At 43.5% G+C, this 21,794-nt stretch overlaps 3 protein-coding genes across 4 annotated transcripts in view; 2 read left to right on the top strand and 1 right to left on the bottom strand.

Annotated features, from left to right (window-relative positions):
• toy (paired box 6 protein twin of eyeless) overlaps positions 1 to 5,929 on the top strand; it is a 53,278-nt gene extending 47,349 nt beyond the window's left edge. The window contains exon 11 of the mRNA XM_076371611.1: positions 1,168 to 5,929. The gene's annotated coding sequence lies outside the window, so the exon portion shown is untranslated. The remainder of the gene's footprint in view (positions 1 to 1,167) is intronic.
• A 170-nt stretch (positions 5,930 to 6,099) lies between these two features.
• Positions 6,100 to 12,465, bottom strand: LOC116429787 (transmembrane 7 superfamily member 3). The gene is made up of 8 exons (XM_031983121.2): positions 12,317 to 12,465; positions 10,651 to 10,986; positions 9,211 to 9,470; positions 8,585 to 8,756; positions 8,363 to 8,503; positions 7,986 to 8,132; positions 6,628 to 6,888; positions 6,100 to 6,530 (listed from the first exon to the last, which is right to left on the bottom strand). The coding sequence occupies exons 1-8, from the start codon at positions 12,411 to 12,413 to the stop codon at positions 6,415 to 6,417; spliced, it is 1,530 nt and encodes a 509-aa protein (XP_031838981.1). The 5' UTR covers positions 12,414 to 12,465; the 3' UTR covers positions 6,100 to 6,414.
• Positions 12,466 to 12,748: 283 nt separating this feature from the next.
• The window catches only part of LOC116429785 (ankyrin repeat and SAM domain-containing protein 1A), an 85,334-nt gene continuing 76,288 nt past the window's right edge, over positions 12,749 to 21,794 (top strand). For both annotated transcript variants that reach the window (XM_031983119.2, XM_076371610.1), the window contains exon 1: positions 12,749 to 12,899. In XM_031983119.2, coding sequence (XP_031838979.1) covers positions 12,796 to 12,899 — 104 coding nt within the window. In that variant the 5' untranslated portion in view covers positions 12,749 to 12,795. The remainder of the gene's footprint in view (positions 12,900 to 21,794) is intronic.

Below are 21,794 nucleotides of genomic sequence, written 5' to 3'. Positions count from 1 at the left end.
CTTTGGTTCCTTCGGTTGCCGAGAGACGAGAACACTCGCGTTCGAAATTCGCCGTCGAAACAACTTAAAACGAAGGAAAAAAGAACGCGTTATCCGCCAATGATCCCGTGGCTTTCCGAGATCGAACACCGGTTCTTCACGCGAGTAATACTCTTTGCGTTCGGATATGGAAAAAGAAGGAAAAAATTATTTTTCTCGATTATTGCGCACACGCGATACATCGAGGAGAGCCGAGCGAATCGATGGCTCTTCTTCGGTTCGTGTTTAATCTAGAGGTCGTAGAAGTATACGCATGACCCGGGTCACGCAGGGTATATTATCCTTCTACTCACGACTGTTTGTACAAATGAACGCACGAAGCCTCGTCGCACCGAAACTGATTATTCAACGGTCCACCGTGATCTGGGGCGACACGGAATAGAAAAAATTTTCTACAAAAATTAATGGATCGGATGACAATTTTTATTGATATTCCTTAAAAGTAGATTTTCGGTTAAAGCAGTGATCGTAAAATTCGTATAAGTGGAAGGGGTATAAACTATTTCTGTGACGTTACTGTCGGCCTGAGAATCGCATGGAAATTTCAGTGGGTTTTCAAGGAACGGGAGGCGGGCTCTCGCTTCGAATATTCTTGCGAGACTACTGTTGCTCGTACCAGGCTCGCGAGGAAGGGAACGCCAGAATTGATAGCTACCCTCGAGGGTGGCTTTTTTCGGAGGCCGGCCATCACGCTCGCTCGCAGATATGGCGTCGGCTGACTACGCTTTTCATATCGAACGCTTCATTGCTCCAAGAAAAGTGACTGTTATCGAACTTTATTTTACAAGACCGAACGAGGACATTTATGATTTCAAGGATCTCCAACAAATGATTGTTACAATAGGAAAATTCTGATTATAAATAAAACACAGTAGCGATTCGTTTGACGCGCGTAAAGAAGCGTTCGAATATATTTCCAAGGATGCAGAGAAACATGGCGATCGTATTTTCTAATATGAAATCGAGATTGGAAGTTCATTCTTCCAATAAGAAATTTAACTTGGTATGAAAACAATTGTTTTTACTATAAAATTTGAACGAAATTCAGAAGTTCCCTACGCATATCACGGTGGACCGTCGCGGTAACCAATAATATTTTAAACAGATCATATTCAATACTCTCGCTAGATTCGTTCGAGCTGACTTACCGCAATTCCGTTGAAGGTTGGCATCCTTCCTTGCAGACTTCGCAAAGAATTCAAGAGTACCGTAACTTATGCCTCTTCCGTGTATGTGCAACGCCCCTCAATAACCTCTTTTGTCGCTAGAACCATGTGTCCGGCAGTTGCTAGAAGCTTTAACCTAGAATCAATCCGTATCATTAAGACGTTTTGTGTTTCGATGGGAAGTACTTTTCCTGACCTTGTGTTCAGAACGCGACGAGCATCGACTGGATTCGTATACCGAATTCCGAGTACTTGAGTACAGAATACCGAGTATTCGAATATCAGCTACTCGAGCACCAAGTGTTAAGTGCTTCAATACCGACTAACGAGAAGATCGTCAAACACTGGATAAAAAACGTGTCTCGGTTATTATCGCGCCCGAGTCATCGAAGGTGATAACGAGTAACCAAATATATGCATTTAAGCACCAAGTACTTGAGTACCGAGTACTCGAATACCGAATACCGACCAGACACTCGCACACACTGTACATTTTCTCCGATACACGCGGGACGATTCGTTACACCCCTTGGTCCAAATGAACGCGATTCTAGATTAAGACAATCCAATCTGTAGCTGGTAACCAGGATTACTGCGTCGATTGCTGTGTTAACGTTCCGAAACGACTCGAACGGAGGATGTTCGTAGCAGTAATATCAAACCAAAAAGGACGTCTGAATAGGCGAGAAGGCATTTCATGGTTCACGGTGATTGTCTGGAATCCAATAGCTTCGTCTCTCGCAAGCCTATCGTCGTGTTTCCGAGGCTCGCGACGGGCTGTCTTCCATTTTACCTCCACCCCGTCAACGATGGCCCGTCGCTCGCGACCGAAACACCGATTTTCTGTATAAAGACGATTGTAAAATAGCATTTGTTACTCTTCCTAGTCTGTAATGTACATTAGGAAGGATCGTCGATACATTCTGTATATACGTATAGGTAAGAGAAACGGTATACCGTTCGAACGTACCATTTCATAGAGATCGTACACTCGCACACACCACTCACACTCGCACACGTACAGTGAGCGTCACTCCATACGCTGCATCTTAATACTCGCGGAACTTTTGTTTCAAAATTGCTTTCGTCACGCAGTTGAGATTAAAATAAAATAATTTGCGAACAAGCCTGTTGGGATATTTTTTCTTTGATATACGACGATTGCAGATTGTATGGTTCATTTGTAAAAAGATAAGGGATATTCAAATAACGCACCAAAGTCGTCGGTAGGAATCTTGCGTGTCTAATTACGAATGGAAGTAAAATACAAGCAATAAAAGAGTTTAATTTACATTTTAATATTTTATTGGATGACAATGAATATTTTCGGCGGTTTGTATAGATGTATCTAACGAAATTAACATAAATTAAATTCAAAGTATTCCCTGGAAATTGATCTTTTACAAATAGAACTTTGTTTTATAGAACCGTTCGGAATCCTTGCACATTTAAATAAAAGAAAGACGCGTCGCCGCATCCGCGTACAAGTCGTTTTAATCTTAACCACGTAATCAAACCAATTTTCAAAGAAAAACCTTATGACTATTAAGGTGTACGGTTGTAAATGACGTGCGCACACATACACAGCTCTTTTGCCTCTATATTCGGTGTTCTCCCTCGAACCGGAAGCGAACCGCAGGTTTTACTGTCGGCGAACAAGAGCGCAGCAAAATGTCACTGTTCCCGCTGTCGCGTCGTTACCACGCGACCTGAGCCTACATTTATTCGCTCATTGTTTCCCGGAAGTCGCTGCAGAACCGAACGTATACGTTTCACGCTTCAACGGCAACGTCTTGGAATGGTGATCGTAACGAGGAACGCGGTGAACAACGAAAAATCGTGACCGGCGAACCTGGGGACCGGTTCATCCTCCGGTTGACGCGACATCTTCGTCAATTTTTCAACGCGAAGCGTCGTATAATTAGGTAAATACGATTCCCGTTTCATCTTTCGTGACCGCGGAGTTTCGTCGGATGGAAATTCGTTTCTCAGAGAACGAATCGAGACCCGCGGGACCAGTTCCCACGGAAAAGTGAATTTCCGGTGGCCGAAGTACGCACGGAGCGTTCCGAAAGTGGGAAAATTACGGTACAGGGTAATTTGATATATATGCACTACCTCAGACAAGGCTTTTTACGCGATATAAAATTTGTAATTAATCGCGTTAGCGGCAAAGGGAAGGGAAAAACGGGAGTGTGGGCCACCGCCGTCGCCGCGACGGTGACGGTGACCGGCGCACGCGCGACAAACTCGTGGTTTTCGTACGATTGACGTAAGTACACAGCCACTGTTCATAATTATTCGAAACTTTGCGCGCCAGCAACACACAGTAATTATATTTTCGGCGTGAAACAGGTTTATTAACTTTCAACCCCTCGTCCGCGTCGCAATTTTTGTCCATGAAGCACTCTTCGGCGTTACGTCTCGAATAATAGCGGCGCTTATTTAAACGAAAAAGAAACATATATAAATCAAGCTTGTCGTTTGATCGGATAAGGTAAATCGAGGAGAAAAAGAAACGGAACTTATCATTGATCGAGACCTCGCGTTTGGTTGAGGTATTTATTTTATCGAAAGAGTGCGCATAGTTATCAAACTTATTTCCAATCATTTTGGTGCGATGCGATCTGTCATGAGCTTTCAAACCTTTGAGAATGATTTAGAAAAAAAAGGTATGTACCTGTGTAGCAAACTCTGGTAATATTATTCCATCTGTTTCGCTGGAGCTAAACATCCATCGAATACAAGCATTTATTCGGTATTGTTTGAGATAAAATATACAAAAATAATTATTGGCTTTTTATATCGAGATTGACCCGCTGTTATACAGAAATTTCAAAAAATGTTTCGCGGCAACTTCGCGCTTCTCTTGCTCCCCAGTTTTTCTCTTCACTTTGTCAGCTCGCTAGTCGATTAAACTTCGTCGCTGGTACCTGATACGGGAAAACGGTGTTCAATCAGTGACTCCAACGATACTCGGCCATCGTCGCTGTTCTCCCTGTCTTCGACCATTCCAGGACTCTTGCTGCCGACCACATTCGTTTACCCCCGCGATTAAATACGCCACCAGCATTCCCACGCATGTGTAATAATAAATGTAACAAGCAGAGCCAATTGTTTTGTGGATTTCGCGATCCGATCTCCGCGGACGGCTAAAAATTTTCGCGGAACGTGAACCGATTGCATACCGCTGGGGACGATTCGAATGTAACGGTTGATTCGGGAACACATTATCTTTCTTGTGGTCTTCAATCGTGGCTAATGTAACAATTGAAACCGAGCTGATTACCTAACTCGCAATCGAATCGAAAGTCGCATTTTAATCGTTTGTCCGAATACTGAATCGGATCATGTTTTTGCCGAACTTTGCCAGAGGACTTCCGGCCGAGTCCGTTGAGAACATTGCGCGAAATCAGCCGTAGGTGAGACCGAGCTATAACGATTTATCGGCAATTGATAGGGTTAATTCGCGTAATCGTGTCGGTACGAGACACGAACGAGGACGAGACGCGTTTCGCCAAGTGTACAGAACGGTGCCGTGGGAAGACAGCGTTCCGCGAATACTGGCAACCGGCGACTTAGGTGTACAAAAAAAATCCGTATTAAACATTTTCTACGCGAGGAACGCACGCATAATGCACACACACGTACACGATGAACGGGGGACTGTACATTAGTAAATTTATATTTTTGGAAGAAAACCGAAACAAAGTAGCCGCGATAGAGAAGTGGAATCTCCAGCGGAAGAGCACACACGTTGGGCGTCTCAACCGTTCGAGAACCGACGATTTCAAAATACACTTCGTTTTCGATCCGTATGTACCACTTCCTCGTTGACATCCTAATCGAGAACCAAAGGTCCAGGAGCTTTGCTTCGATATTCAGTTCCTATTGTTCCGCCTACAGGAAAATCACGTTGGGTTTCGTTTTATCCTCTTTCTCTCGCAGCTTGTGCGACTCGCTGTTCTTTCTTTCTTTTTTTCCGTTTCCTTTGCAAGTACGAGCGAGTACTTAATAAGTTACCGTTATAGTGGATCGGACGCTCAGGATGTAAGACTGCGCCCCGAGAGGATATCGGAAAGCGGAGGAAAGGTATCCGGTGAAGAATACTCTTCGTTTGAAAGGAAACATGAAATCAGAGGTGTTGTAAAACGTATATACCGACGCTTCAAAAGGAGACGTTAATAAGTTTCATTCTGTTGGCAGTATTAAAACTTGATATTATTCGACCATACAACTGTACAAATAAATATTGTTAATGGATAGTCTAGGTTGCATCGAAACGATCCCTCGCGTCCGCAACATCGTTTGTAGATCGACCTGTGACGCGGAAGTGGTTACGCAGTTTTCTTATTATCTGTAATGATAATTATTAATAACGAGTATAGTGTATGAGTATTAATAAATTTATTAACGAGAATAATATATTATTGCGACAGTAATCTACGTAAGTGTTGTGAATAATGGAGATAATATTGTTGCTGTGATTACCTTTAAGATTGTAAGTAGTAGGATATAGAACCACTGTTAGGTGTCACTGTCTCGATTCAATAAATGTTAATTCATTTTAATGACAACGCAAGTCGTCTGGCGTCCGTTTCTTGCATTTCAATTTCCCTGCCCATTTATTCCTGGCTACACATCATTCCACAGAAAATAAATTGATCAACTTCGTAAAAGGAAAGTATTTAAGAAAAATTATCGATTTGATCAGTTTGCCATCTGAGAAACTTCTACCTTGAACTGTGAGTTCGTTATCAAACATAAATAACTGTTTTGTATTTTTCTCTTAGATAGTATTTTATTTCTCATAAAACAAATAGTCTTTGGAACAATTATACTGTAGGTATTATTAACTAACCAAAATTGGCTTCATATAAAACATAGAAAAATTCTTATAAAATTACATACTTAATCTAAACCCTAATGATTTACATCGTATCTTAATGTGCGCTAATAAACATTACATTTAAAAAGATATAAGATTTAAAAATTATATAATAATGCCGTTGAAAAACAAAAATACGATTAAAATGTGGATAATTCACTGTCGCTGTTTTATAACCCAATACGAGTGACGACATAGTACCTTATCAATGAATTACTGGAACAGGGTTTTGGTACATCTAATAAAGTTTATTTGTAGCTTTATTGGTAATTAAAAAATATCAACTTATATAACTACTCAGTCGAAGTTGGTTCATCACGTTCACAAAGTGACATAGCTCCTATGAGAAAGGGATTCAGCGCTCGACATACCTAATGTGATTTGTCTATAGAGTCCATATAATGCCAATATTACCCACACCGAGATTAACGTAATATCTGAAAATATAATGTTATTTTTAAAAAACTGAATTCTGTTGAATATTCATTATTAATGTAGGATGACGTTATATGTATTAATGTAGGAAGACTATACCGATTGCCTGAATAGGATGTGAAACAATAGCGTTATTGAAACCCTCAACGGTCGCCCTCCTTATCACATTTATAATCATATATTTTAGGCAAGAACCAAAATAATAATCCAGCGGTAACACCATCATGAAGGTTGAATATATGGTACAAGTTATCATACTGGTAAAATTACTGAACATCAACGTGAGAACCGAAGTGATAACTACCAAGGTTACGAACAGCAACCAAAAAGCTTCATTGTTGTGAATAGATGCAAGAGAATCTGGAAAAGAAAACGGCGTCGGAATACGGCGTAATTAAAATGTTTTTCTCATTCTTTCGCACATCACCGTAATCTGGTATTATAAACATTCAAAGACAATGGCAAGATTGGAAATCCCAATATTCCGTAAACAAAATTTTCGCTTTGTCAGCGTTAAATTTGAGTTTGAAACAAATTTTCAATTACTGTACAGTGATGCTTTAATTTTCTTAATTAATGTGTATTCATCATATTTAAAAAAAATGAAGCTGTACTGTTGCATTCAACGCATATACAAAAAAGAAAGATAAATACAACAAATGGCTCCTGTGCAAGTAAATAAGGTATTCCGTTTTTATGAAACCCCCGTTTCTAGCTGAAGCGACAGTCGAAGTCTAGCTGTACGAACCGCGAATACGCACATATATCGCGTGAAAGACAATGCAACGAGAACTATCCAGAGGGTGGTGACCAGGCTAATAGCCTATTCTACGTGGAATAGATCGGACCAACGCAGTTGCCGAATCACAGGCTGTGCAATCTAAATAAGTCCCAGCGCAAAATAAATACGGGGTCGCAATTAGGTAAATGCGAATCTTTCGAGCTGGTTAGAATCGGTTCGTGGGAGTCGAGGGGTGGGTTTTTTGTGCGCTGGTTGTCTGCACGCGACGAATATCTCGCGCTCGCGCGCGCGCGTACACGCGCAAACGTGTGCGTGCGTGTGTGCAAGGGTGGCCGTGTAGGGTGGTTGCCACGTTATGGTGAGAAAGGTAGGAGGCAACGCGAATGCCCAGCGCCGCTGCATGGGGGGATTTGGCAGCCGAAGTTTCCACATGAGCGAGCAACATTGATAAAAGCTACGGGGGGACCCTCCGACTGTGCTTCATCCCTTCGCTAAACTCGAACCAACTTCGGTTCGGTTTGGTTCGAGGTGGCGGGCTGTCTCTCTCGCTAGCCGACTCTCCCTTTTATTCCGTTCCTCTTCGCTTTAAGCCGGCTTTCATTATTTTCCTATAATTTGCTACAATCCCTGGCTGACCCCTCTCGCGTGCCAGGAGACGCCTTAATTCTGAACACGTTTATGAACGTTTCGCGTGTCTCCCCCGTTTGTCCCTTACCTGGCGCCATGAAGTAGGTGACACAAGCGACGAAGAATCCCAAGCTGATGTTAAACAGAATTTTGTTGATGAATTGGTGAAAAAAGTCGGTTATTCCCCAGATGATCACGACGGCAAGCCCACACAGCAGGGCCCAACCGATATTCACTGGAACCAACGAAGTGACATGATTCCGTAATAGTCTCTGGATTATTTCGTCTCGTGCAAAGTAACCATGTAGCAGTTAGTATATTTGAAATCGACTTGCATCAGAATATGAGAGTAATATTACGCGACAAAAGATAATTGAGTTCCTTCTTTACTTCTAACATCGTTTCAGTAATTAAACTAGCGAAGAAATATATTCAGTGTACATGGTTAATTGTAAATACACTTACGTATGAAAATGTAAGTGACCGCGGTTCCGACGAATAACACAGGTACACCCTGGTCGATATTGGGACAACGGGGTCCTAATAGCAAAGATAGGAAACCTGTGAAGAAGCAGCAGGCGCAGACGAATTTCTGGAAGGCGCTAGCTGGAAGAAAAAGGGACGTTTAAAAATATTGATTTCGTGACCGATGATTATGATCGCAGCAGTCGGTTTAATCATACGTACTTAAAACCTGGCAGGAGTCTGGATCAACTAAGGGATTGCAACCCTGCGAGAAAGTGGGTATGTATGCAGCCGAAACATTGTTGTAAGTAGCCACTGTGACGTAGACAGAACCAGTTCCGGTGTATGCGTTGAAGATTTTTCTCATTGGCGGGAGTATAGTGCTGTCCGGGACCTACCAGGAAATTACGTACTGTATTGCGACTTTGGTTAATTTGGTAGACGAAATGTGTACTAAAAATAAGTACATATTGAATACAGGGGGTGAGCGAACTTTCATTTGTTGCAATTCGGTACGTAATTTTTTCTAAGAACCTGACTCCTCTTTAATGGTTCTTTAAACTTTATTAATTTGTAGGTTTTAATTCATTTGGTGCACATGTGTGCTCCATTTGCTTTCTCATATTAGTATTATTATATTTCTTGAAATTTATTCCACATTAGCATTGGTATATAAACATTAAGCTTTCTATACTGCCTGAAATACTTGTAGTTTGATATAATAAAAAATATTTGCTATAAAAGGGTATATTCTTTCATAGTTTCGTAGAGTGCAAATGAGTTAATGAGCTGACTTTTTTTTTATTCACGGTTAATGATAGGAAATGTATAACTACATATTGCAGTACCTCGTTGCCATTCTGCAAGATATCCTCCACGGTGAGCATATTTATAATACCCGTCATGTAGGACCCGACGCTATAGTCCTGTTCGGTCAAGTACATCTGATACATTTTGTGTTGCACCGGATTTTTGTCGCAAGCCAATTTGTTAGCAGGTATAGATGCTGGTTGCGTATCGACTATTATCATCGTGTTGTCTAGCTGTACTTTCGCGTACGGCGCGATTTCGGTATTGAACTCCATATTGCATCCACCCGGTATGGGTGCTAGGAAGAGAACAAAGAGCTGATGGTATGGATCGTTATTTTCTCTTTCTCTTATGCAATCTATCATTGTGCCCGCATAACAATTGCGTTAAATGAAAACAGTTTCTATTTTGTTCACTATCGCATGATTTTCAATGACGTTTCTAGTAAACTATATTTGTCTTTTCACCGAATGCCTATCTTCCATGATAATTGTTAATGATACTAATCCTGAATATGTGGTACGTAAAAAACGAGGGCACCTTATACAGGACGTTTTATTATTAATTATATCGTACTAACGGGTAACTTTTTATAAAAAACTAAATCAAAATCATGTGATTACGAGGTGTTTGTGCGCCATATAGCATTATCGCTTGTTACGCACGGAAACGAATATATAGCAGATACATTTTCGAAGTCAGATTTAATTAAACCAATGGTTTCGTTTAAAAATGATTTATTCTAGACTCCTGACCTATTCCTCGAGAAGAATCATTTATCGATTGAATGTTTAATAATATTTCAGCACAATATATCTAAAATCCGACATCTGAAGCGAACAGATAAACTGAGGGTATTGTGTCATGTACAGTATTGACTCCGTAACTTCGCGATATTGGGCCCCTTGGCTCTGATTTCTAGGCTCTTGATGGCATTATATCGGGAAAGAGAAGCGAGGAAGAACATAAGATAATGACAGTGAAAGATAAATAGTTTCCACTAGTCCCGAGCGTCTCGCTGGTCCCCCCAATTTTCGCATAGTTACGGAGACAGTCTTTATTTCTGACTTTCAGTGTAATCGAACCGCAATCGTTTGTAAGTAATCGAGAGAAGTATAATAATTACATTGCCGCTTAAAACTATGTGAGCATTTATCATTTGTGTAGAATTTGCGATGCACAATATAGGTATATTAACACGTTCCGTTCAGGCCACTTCGAATTCTCATTGAAAAACGAAGAATTTGTTAAAAATTTATTGTGGAGTCAAATATAGGCATCTTAGTATCATGTATACTGCGTTTATTTAATTTTATTTACTTGTAACAGTGTGGGTCGTATACGCCCCATACGGCCTGAACGGAAAGTCTTAAAAAACGGTACGGCACGGAACGTGTTAAATATTATTGTCTGCGTAAGGTTCAACAAAATTGTGTAACAAGAAAACATTTGCAAGGTAACAATAAGTGGTTACTCACCTCTGTTATTGTAAGCAACTGCAGCAATTACAGCATGAACGGTATGGACATTATCGTTCTCCAAGTATAAATGTGTTATCACCACCGAAGGATTCATCGGTATGTGTAGGCCGATATTCGACCCAAACACACTTCTATTAGAAATTACATGTAAATGATCCTTATCGTACGACAACGTAACTTTATATTGATACGCATGAACTTGAGCGATAATAAACGAGGTGGAAGATGAAACGTTTGTTATGTTAAGGGTAACATTGCTACTCGGGGCAATGGTTATCTGTTCAACGTACAAATCATCACTCTTAGAGAGATGAACGTTTAACGTGTCCCCATCTGTAAAATGTATTACATATTACTGTCCTACAATTACCGTAATTACGTTAATAATGTAATAAAATACTTCCACATTTATACTGGCTATTTTATTATATGGAAAAGTATACGAAAAATGTATATTGTTTTTATTGTGACTTTGAATATGTAGATCCATTGCATTGTTTTTCAATTATGAACATAGTTGTAACATAGTATACATGTTGATGGATCAACATAAACAGTTATTGAAGTACAAAACTGTATGAATTATAATTGTGATATTGTTTACTGTGTTGAATAGTGTACATATGTATGTGTTAATTTGTTTCTTCAGAGGTAGCATTCTAATTACAGTTTATATAATTAAAATGCAATTACAGGTTAATATCTTATAATTGAATTGTGAAAATAGCCAGGAACATGTAATTATAACATAACAATGTAATGAATAATTGAAAATGAATATGAAATAAATTTATATTTATAGTGTATATTGTTATATTTGATCCACTTATACATTTATGTGATACTTCATCCTTTTATCTAGAAAATAAGGTTTATTACAACATAGATATGGGGTATACTATATCGAATAGGAACCTAATATCTTCACTATTTTTTATTTTAGAATTACAATAAAGTTTTGCTGTTGTTACGTATATTTATTTCTATAATGTACAATATTTCCTAATCATCTTTTAGAATTTTCAAATTGATTTCTTCGACGGTAAATAAAATCAATACCATCTTACTATGTTTCCTCCTTTCATCGAAAGCAAATAAACCTTTCCTTTTCTATAATACCGTTGGGAGCTCTTCGAATTTAAACTTTGACCTATCAAACTCAATGGCAAGGCTACAGATAATGTGGCATCATATTATTTTAAGTACCAATTATAAACACTTAGCTACGCAATAAAAACATACTGCGATCAAATGTTATCAGTCTTATCAATTTTATATTTGTTTACATTATCCATTATCTTGACATTAGTCAGCTAATGCTCAAAGGTTATTAGAATCCTGTTATATTTCCTGGGATATTTTATAAACTATCCATGAAACATTTTCACCTTGAAAGCAATTATAAAAACAATGTTGGGCTAGTTATTCTTAGAATACCATGTGTTTACACATTTAAATCAACAACAAGAAAGATTACATATATTTATAGGAACCCTTCTAAATTGGTTAACCGTTGAACCTGGTAAAATTAACGTGATCCATGAAATCGAACTGAAAAATCAATCGAATTAAAACGAGAACATTGAAGTAGTCTCAAGAAAGTCGTAAGAGCCGATAAAAATTCGCAAGGGCAGGATATTGAACTTTGAGGTTATGTGCTCACCGTACAGAGCCTGGATTATCGGTTTTTTCAACACGGCACAGCAGCCACCGACAAGCAACAGAAGGATCAGTGGCCGTCTGAGATGATCACCGCTCATGTCGATCAGCGATAGGAGCCGCGTGACACACTTATTCGATTAAATAGCTGGTAAGCCGAGCCAGCGTCAAGCTACGGAAAATCAGTACGGCGCAACAGCTGGCACCTTACAGTCGGCTATATGCCCAAGCGCGGTATACATCGAGCCTCTCCGCCGTGGACGTTCTATCTCGCTCGTGGGACTACCAATAACCGTAGACTCCAGTTGTTCCCGTCTCTGTTGCGCGCGCGAGATCCGGTGTTCGCGAAGTGACCGCGAGGTGACGACTCAGTCGGCCCAAGATGGCCACGCTGGATCAATGAAACGCGAGTAATCGTAGTAAAAACAGAAATTGACAAGTGTGCAGGTGAACATCGGGCGTTGATTACGGTGTAAATGGACCATGGGGAAGGATCAGGAGCTGCTAGAGGCAGCGAGAAGCGGAAATGTCACCGTGGTCGAGAAGATTTTGGGTCAACGAGCGAAGAGGAGTGGTCCACTGGCAAGGTGGGTGTCACCGTGTTAGACTTCGCTTTTCCTCGGTTCTTCCAACGTTCCAGTACTCTATTTCACCTTTCGCACGTCCCTGTCCGTTCGAGGGCCGACCGTTACCCACGATCCCCTACGAAATGTACCCGCTCCCTGTCAATGCGTCCAAAGATTGCCGTTTATCTGTCATCGTTCCCTCACGAATTTTCTCTCGCGCGACGATCCCGTGTTACCTCGAGAACCGTAAAAGTGTTCACCGTTCCCGTATTGACTGACGTTTCCGATTGTTGTTCGTCGTCCTTTCAGCCCGACGTCAGTTCCGCGATACCGGTTTATCAATCGAGACCAGGTAACCGTGTCTAGACGTGGACCGTGTCAAACGAGTCGTTACGCGTACCGGTACCGTGTACGGCGGAAATTACCTACGCTCGATTGATCGCCACATTTTTGCAATTAATTCGACGATTCGCGAGCGACTCTCGCGGATGCGTGTCCGTTTAATAGGGCGAACCGTTCCCGCGAACGGTTCCGGCATTAATTAAACGGCGGACACGCTTCAGAAATAAATCGTTCCGTGTGAGTACCATTTTTATTGTTTTTTTTTTTTGGTCTCCGTTTTTTCTCCGCGGTGCATTCATAATTAATCTTTTTCCTGCGACGTCTCTTTCGCTTTTTCTTCCTTTTTCCCGTGTCGGTTTCGATCGGCCGAGAGATTTTCGCGGGTATTCCCGTTGTTACACGGTAATTGGATTTACGACCGCGTGTTTTACAAAAACTAGGGACCCGGCTCGGATAAACTCGAGCGTTCACGGGGCGGGCGGCGCGCCGCGTCTGTGCACGACGCTTAATAATTGGGAATTTTCGTGTAACGCGTTTAATACGATTCCTAGGTGGAAATGAACGGGCGGCGGGTAATTTTCCCGGCATAATCAGGCTTGCTCTGAATATCTGTCGGGAATAATGCGCCCGTATGTGTTCGCGCGTTATTGTTGAGTGATTATTCATGATTTCACCGTGACCATGAATCACCCCTCTTGGTTCGCGCACGATGCGATGATGCACGGAGATGTACTCGTGCACGAACCAGCGGTATCAATTATTATAAGTTCTTTAATAAATCCCACGGGAGGAGAAAACTATGCGGAACTGCTTCTGTGAGCCAAATGTGGTCCAAGTATAGAAGGCCGATTGCATTTCTTGGGCCATTTTAAAAAGGAAATTTCATTTCCTGGAGTATCAATTATTATAGTCTTCATGGCTAACAAATCTGTATTTATTAGAGAAGAAAACTAGAACTTGTTTCTATGATAAAAAAAAAAATGGCCCAAATATAGGAAACCAATTGGAACTTGAGAAGACATTTGTAAAAAGGAACTTAACCCCTTGCAACTATGAAGGAGACTCGTGAAGATTTCTAGCTGAATTTAATAAAAGTTAATATTATTTGTATGTAGGTTAACGAGTATCTTTCTGTTATCACCTTCGAAAATTACGTCACGACTTGGGTACTAAAACAAAGTGAAGAATGGTAATTGAAAAATACCTTATTCGCGCTAATCGAAACTCGGAGAATGCGCGCTGTATACCGAGCGTGTGCCGATGAAACTGAAATTAAACGTTGTTTTGAAAGGAGCTGTTGTTACTCGTCTTTTTTATGGCCAGGCTCCTTTTGTGTTGGCGATATCTTTATGGGGAACGATTTAATTAAATCTCGTTGATAGCCAATGGGAAATGTTCGGTCGCAGCCCATCTGGAAGAGGCACGAAGCGTCTACGAGACTTATCGAGTCAGGCTATTTTCTATTTATGGGGCCGATAAAGGGGCTTATTTGGTGGGTAGCTATTTATTTTCAAGGGTCAGTGATAAACCTTGCTCGAATGTGATAGATCGTGGTAGAAAAGATGGCGAGCCAGAGTCCGTAATATTTTCGTCTCTATCCTGGGCCACGTGAACGTACCATTGGTGCAACAAACTTAACTAATACTGACAAAATAAGTGTAACTTAATCCTAACGAACAGGCTACTGGAAGTTGTAACGAAGTTTCTATATCGCGAATGTTTAGCGTTAGTTTGACCAAGAAATTAAGAAGCAAAAGCGTTTCCGTTTGAAAGTCTCTGGTCTATATTTCCTCGGTTCTCGAGATCATTTCTGGCATTGAATAAAAAACGTAAAGATTGTTACAGCGTACACTTAATTGCTAATTATACCGTGGTCAACGACGCGTTACACGGTTTCTCGTAAAACCCGGAGCTATTAATTTCAACGAGTTAATTGCTAAAACTTTTACATTTTACGTATAATAAACACAATGCATGAGCACGAGTTACATTTAATTACGCGAATTGCACCACCGGCAGCCAGGAATGTCGGGGGACGAGACGAATTCGAAGTTCGCGTTAAATTGAATTTTTCATTCGATTTACATGACGCGGCCGTGCAAAGATAAAAAAAGAAGGATACGCGCAGAAGGCTCTGTTTCCTTGGCAACAGTAACGAGATCGAGCAAGAACGGGGACCCGGCGTTCAACTCGTTCCGCTGCAAAAAACATTCAGTCTAACAAGTTAGTCATCCTGTTCGAGTTAGCATAATTTAGCGACGCCATCGTCGTAACGTTTGAAAAGCGTCGTTTGACGTTCGGCGTTCACGCTTCCGAGAGACCCCGGTCCCAGTTTCCCGTTTCCGGTCAGCGATCAGGGTCAACGCCTCCCCGCTTTCCGCAGCCGAACCGCGGTTCGCCTTCGACGCGGTGCGCAACGCGTGAAAAAAGCCGTTTAAGTGGATCGCATTGAAAAATTGCCACCGTAAACGCTCCTTCGCTCGTCGGTCCCCTATCGCTTCTTATCGCCACTGGCCTCTATATATCTCGCAACGTGTAAAAGGCGGCTGGGCAGCCGGTCACGCGCGCGTAACAACTTCCTCGCAATCCGAGCGAATCGTGGATCGATTCGTGGAGGCCGGCTAATCTCGAAATCCGCTCGCCCGGACGAGACTCACCGGTCGTCGGGCTGACAGATCGATGCGAAAGGTTCAAAGAGAGTGGCAAGGTCGTGGACTGTCTCCTCCGGCAGTGATCGGGGATCGTTCGATCGAGCGATCGATGGTAATACGAGGCACGCGCAATTAGTCGAATCAGCCGGTGGCCTCCGCGCGTCTTTATTGACCCAGTCCCGCGAACTTCTCGACAAAGACGACTCTGTCGACGCTTCCTCGCGCGTTCGTTAATTAAGTCACGGCGCGCCGGGACCGGGATGCCGAGCGGTTCGCTTTCGAGGGGCTCGCCGCGGGTGCGTGCTCTCGTGTAAGTACAAGCGGCCGCGCGTGCTTCGAGTGCGTTCACGCACTTTAACACTGATTGTCGCTCTCGCGGGCAAAAACCACTGGTGGGTAAGAAAGGGAACGCGAGAGGTGGAACGCGGGGGACGGGCGGTTGACAGGAGAGAAAGGTCCGTAGAAAGCAAGAACCGGGGTCCCGACGCGACGCGACGCGACGCTTCGCGTGAGAGCAGATGAGGTGAAACGGGGACGCGAGAAAGATGAAAAGAGGAAGAGGATCCGGAGCCGCGGCGCGATTCCTAAATGTATATCGCGCGTGGTGAACGCGCGAGCGCGGCCGTCTCCTCTTCTAACAAATTGCCTCTTTTGCTCGTCACCAGCCGTGCAACTTGTCCATAACTACAAAGCTCGCCCGCGGCAACTTTTCACCAAAGCTTTTTGCTCATCCTTCCATGGCACCCGCTCTCTGTTTCTCTTTCTCTCTCTCTTTCGCCCTTTCGCCCTTTCTTTCCCTTTCTATCTTTTCCTTGCGCACGTCGCTCCGTTGCTCGGCGTGCTCGGCCTTTTCGCCATCCTCTTCCGCCTCCTCGACGAGAGATCACAGAAAAGGCAATATAAAACGCGGCTGCAAACGACGCAGGCAACGCGCCCGGCCAGACCAGAGAAATATTTTGCGATGCTAATCGCAGTCTCGACTCGCCACTTCCACGTGTACCGTTGGCCGCGAACGTTGCTCATCCTTTGTTTGCGCGCCGTGGTCGAGCAATAATTTTAATCATGGCCGAAGGGGCCATGCAAGGCCTCCGCAGAGGAACATCGCACCCGAGGTCCTCCGGGCGCAACGACTTCTAACGGCATCCATTGGACGCGATATTGGCACCCTTTGATGTGTCCTGGATCGCGTGGCCCGCCTCGGAATCCGCTGGTACAAGGAACTTATTTTTGTACTCGGAAACTGGGATTCAGGGTACTCGTCGTTTAGGTGGTCCAACAGAGACCCCGGTGATCTAGATTCATTCTGTTTGAAGGTCGGACGGCTTTTTTAAAGATGAAAGGTACCACGTTTAATAATTTAATGCTTCATTTACCTCTTCTTCGGTGATTTAAGTTGGAGGGTACAGAAATTGTAAAGACTGAAGAATATTTAAAGATAGAGATTCCTCGGTTTTGTTTAAAACTGATGCTATTTATCTTTCTAAATTAGTGACACACTTTTGTAACTTGTATTTTCGAATTTGTTGATATTTTCACTGAAACGCGCTGCAGCTAAACAAAGTAAGAACTAAATTACTTGAAAGTTGAACACTTGAATCAGTCTGTACTTTCTTTATTGCAACGGCACATTACATCAACGGTATGCACGTTCGCGTAGAAAAACAAGACGCGCGAATTAAAAAAAGTTAAATCACCGCGACCAATTAAAGCCGTTATGCGCGCCGCATTCAGGAGTATCTATCGAACTGCGAAGAGCGCGGTCGGCGCGTCGGTTAAACGTCCGCCTCGTTTCAATTCAGCGGCGAGCGAATCAGTTTTGTCACGTTTTTGAAACGGTATTAAATTCTAGCGTTACAAGCCCCCGGAACGGATCTGTCACACTCGACCGATTTCGCCGTAATGTTTTGTTCGTTCTCCGGTGTTCTGGAAGAAGGAATCGATGCGTTAAACGATCCACTAGGGGATAATTAGCCGGCAGCGAGGCATTCTGCCATAACGAGAACACCGGCCGGCTCGGCGTTCGTTCCTAGACGGATCAATGGGCGATCGTCCCTTCGAGGGCCGCCCTTTCCTCGAGGGGGCCGCGAAACTGCATAAAGTGCAACTATAAGAGAGTCTCCGCTTTTTTTCTGTCACCTTTCTAAAGTGTTGGCTCGAGTGTTTGCGAGAGGAAGGACCTTTTGCGACATCAGCACGTATCGTGGCCCCTCTTCCAAGCTGGAAGAATTTATCGATTGACGCCCTAACGCCCCTCGCGTGTATACACCTTCACCGCCATTTGGTCCTCATTCATCTCTATCTTGTTCCCTCTTTTTCGCCGCGCGTACCTTTCCTCCCTTTCTTTCCCTCAATCCCTCTCTCTATCCTCTTTCATTCTCTCCGGAGTACTCCGTTCCACTCGCACTCTATTTCTCTTGGCTGTTCGTTCCCTCCTTGCCCATCCGTTGAAATATCTGTCTCTATTTATTACCATTCTACCCGTTTCGCTTTTCACTTACGTTTCTTTCCGTTATCGTTCCGTCTACCGAAGTTCACCCCCTTGTCCCGCCGCTTTTCAATTTCTTCCTTTTACTCGCTTTCGCGTTTCATCCTTCGCTCCTCTCCGCTTCTGCTTCTTTCACCTCTTTCTCTTACTCCCTTTCCTTTTCAATTCGAATTTTATACTCGCCCGACGTCTATTTCGAATCCCGTCTGGTCTCCCCCCGCGTCTTTCTACCTTTCTTTGTTCCGCTATCTGCCGCCCTCCGAGCGGCTCGCCTCTTCTCCCACGCGCGTAAGGGCGCGTTCCCGGCGAGCGCTCGCATCCGCAGAACCGGAAAGGGCTGGGATAGAAGTTCTCCCTTATTCCTCGACATTTTATTGCGCCTCTGACCTCGAGTGCCGGGGAAAACCCTGTAATTCAATGACTCGGGGTTCTCCTGGATATTTCACTCTAAACGCTACTGTTATTGTTTGTCGATGGGCTTGCGTGGCCTGCCGGCCCTACCCAGAGTTATATTCTGTCGTTGTAGCTGAAAACGATCGACGTTTGTTACTTCGAAAACGTTATTGAATATTTGATAATTGCAATCTCGCAAAGATACTGAAGTCAGACGTAATTAATTTGATTTGAAACGAATTACTAAAAAAGCATTCCAATTCAAATAAACTTGAATATTTAAAACATCGTGTACGATAAGATATATTGAAGTATCTCTACATAAATAGATACAATTTATTATTGTTTCTATCACGTTTATTTGTCAAAACATACGAGATGTTGCATGTGATAACACAACGTAACACAAGATAAATAGCAGAGACTAATCTCATATAAAAAGAAAGCAACAAACAAAACACATTAAGCGCCACGTACAACCACAGCTAATACTAATGCACCCTCTGCGCCAGCAAGCTTCAACCGTCCCATGAAACCTCGCTCCGATACTCTTTATCACGACGCACACCTCGCAACAAGCGCACGAACCACTTAAGCTCCATTACGCATTATTAATACAACGCTGTCCCGCGTCACGCCGTTCCACGGGGACAGGTCTGCGCGCGTAAACGGTTCTCACGAATCCCGATCGGCGCCGCGCTCCGTTTCCGTGTGGTCGGCAAAAACAACGGGCGCAATTATCCCTGTAGCGGACGGCCGCGTTGATCGTTCGGCGTCTTGATTAAAGCCTGCAAGAAATTGCCATTATAGATGCCCGACAGACGGCAGCGGTGGTGCTTTCATTCGACGGCGCCTACCACCCTGCCCCTCGAACCAGGCCCTTCCTCGACGATGGTTCAGTCTGTATCTTTCATGTCCCCTCGATTCCGTAATGTTCGTAGACGTCGAGGGCACTGGGCGATGTCCTTTTTGCAGACAATCTTCAGGGTTTAATTAAGGAACTTGGGCAAGCGGATAAACTCGATGAATGGGGCGGGCGAAGGGTCGACGGAGAGCGAACGCGCCAGCAGCTCGCGGAGAGGAGCGAGACGCTGCCAGGGGTGGTTGCTGCGCGAAAGAAAGGAAGAGTCAAACGTCCCCGACCGGTCTCTTTCGACGGGGATGGGTGAGACACCCATGGCCATTCCGACGTACTCGTATGTGCACGGACGAAGCTCCGTTCAATTCGTACTCCGACGTACATACGCGCGTCCTGAGTCGTCCCCGTGTCGTTGACTTGAAGAGACCCCGGTAGCCCGTTGTTAGGGGCGCAGAAAACAAATACGCCGCGACTCCGCCGGTAAAGAGCGACACGGCGAGGCGACCGGATAGTTAAAGGGAGCCGGAAAGATGACGCCGACGGTAGGTTAAGCAAGGATGCAAAGAGAAAAAGGGAAGTCCGACACGTGCCGTCCTCTTCGGCCGCGCTAGGCTCTTTCCTATTCTTCTTCCGGCCAAAAGCTCCTCGAACGTTCCGCGCGTTGCGAGCCACTCCGCGGAGAACCCCTCGAGTGTTCGTTTCTCTTTCTTGCCCGCCCCTGCCCGGGCCACCCCTTACACTTGACTCGAGTCGAGCGCGCGACTGGGGACCCACGGTTTGCTCTACGTAAAATCGACAGTTTCTCCCGTTTTTGATCTTCGGTTACAATGGATTAGAGGTTCCTCGAGTGCGGCGCGGCGGGTCCCGGGGCTTGAACGATCGCTCTCTGTGCTTCGCGGGTTGCACGCGTCCCGTTACCGTGGGCCGATCATTTAAAGTGCCGGTAGGTATCTGAAAGCTTAATGACATCGTTGCTTAATGACGGCGACGGCCCGCCGACCCTTTGATCTGCACCGCTCCGCGGAGAAAGGCCTTCGGTTCCCGTAATTGTTTTGCGTAAACTGAATGCAATGCTTTGATGCCACGGCGGCGCGACCGACGCCGGCCGCTGATTCAGAACGCTTTCCGTTAACGAGGCAAAGTCTCCGCGGGTTTTCTGCTTTCCCGGGGGCTGCCCGTCTGGGATTTCGAACGAAATTGTTCGGAAGCGGGTAAACGATGACTATTATGACCGGATGCTTGGATTCGTCGTCATAATCTACGAGGAGAGGTACGGTGAGGTGTTCTTGGGATTGTTCGAGACAATGAGATGGCGTTTTTTTTTATGATCAAAGAGGATTTATCTGTTGGGTGTAGTTTTAATGTAAAAGATTTTTATTGGATAAGTTCCTAGCTTTTATTGGTAGCTTAGTAGTATTATGGTATTTTTTAACTGCTTGGATCGAGTAGAACAAACGTATAGGAACCTACATAGGCATTCTAGTGGTTACGTAGGTCGTGGTTTCCTTGGAGTCTAACACTTTTAGCCTTAGGCAGACATTCAAGGAAACGGAATAATAGTTTCATACTTGTGATCAACAACGATTAAGAGAATCGATATCAAAAAGCTATGAAGATCGAAGATGGTCCTATATCTATCAAACAAAGGTTGAAAGAATGTAAGCGTGTAATAAGATGCGACAAAAATATTTAACTTTTGCTTCGTGATACTATTTAAGTTTTACAATCACAAATGAAACGTACCGTTCACTTAAAAGTGTATTTCTATTTGGAAATATAAACGTTGGATAGTTCATACGATAAAATTTTGTCACAATGGGCTTCCAGGCCGATGTAAACTGTCAATACGATTCCGATGTACCGACAATTTTTTCTTAACTACATTTACCCGGAAGTATAGTTCTATTGCGACTACCTTTTCACTGTGCAGAATTAAATTGTGATCGCGCGCAGACCATTTTTATACGTTCGCCCGTACCATTTTTATTCTATCGTGGACATGCTCGCGTATGGGTACGCTGCGTCGCGTCGCTTTGACAAACACAGGGATTTCCAAACGTTTGTCTACGGCCAACAATTTTCAGCGAACGCTCGTTGCAGGTAAATATCATTCGCTAAAAAGTGTTATTGAATATTGTTTACGATTGTGTAACACTTTCGCGAACAACGTTGGTAAACGCAGCCCA

The sequence above is a fragment of the Nomia melanderi genome, chromosome 10 (genome assembly GCF_051020985.1).
Source record: "Nomia melanderi isolate GNS246 chromosome 10, iyNomMela1, whole genome shotgun sequence".
NCBI lineage: Eukaryota > Metazoa > Arthropoda > Insecta > Hymenoptera > Halictidae > Nomia > Nomia melanderi.
This window is presented reverse-complemented; position numbering and strand designations above follow the sequence as displayed.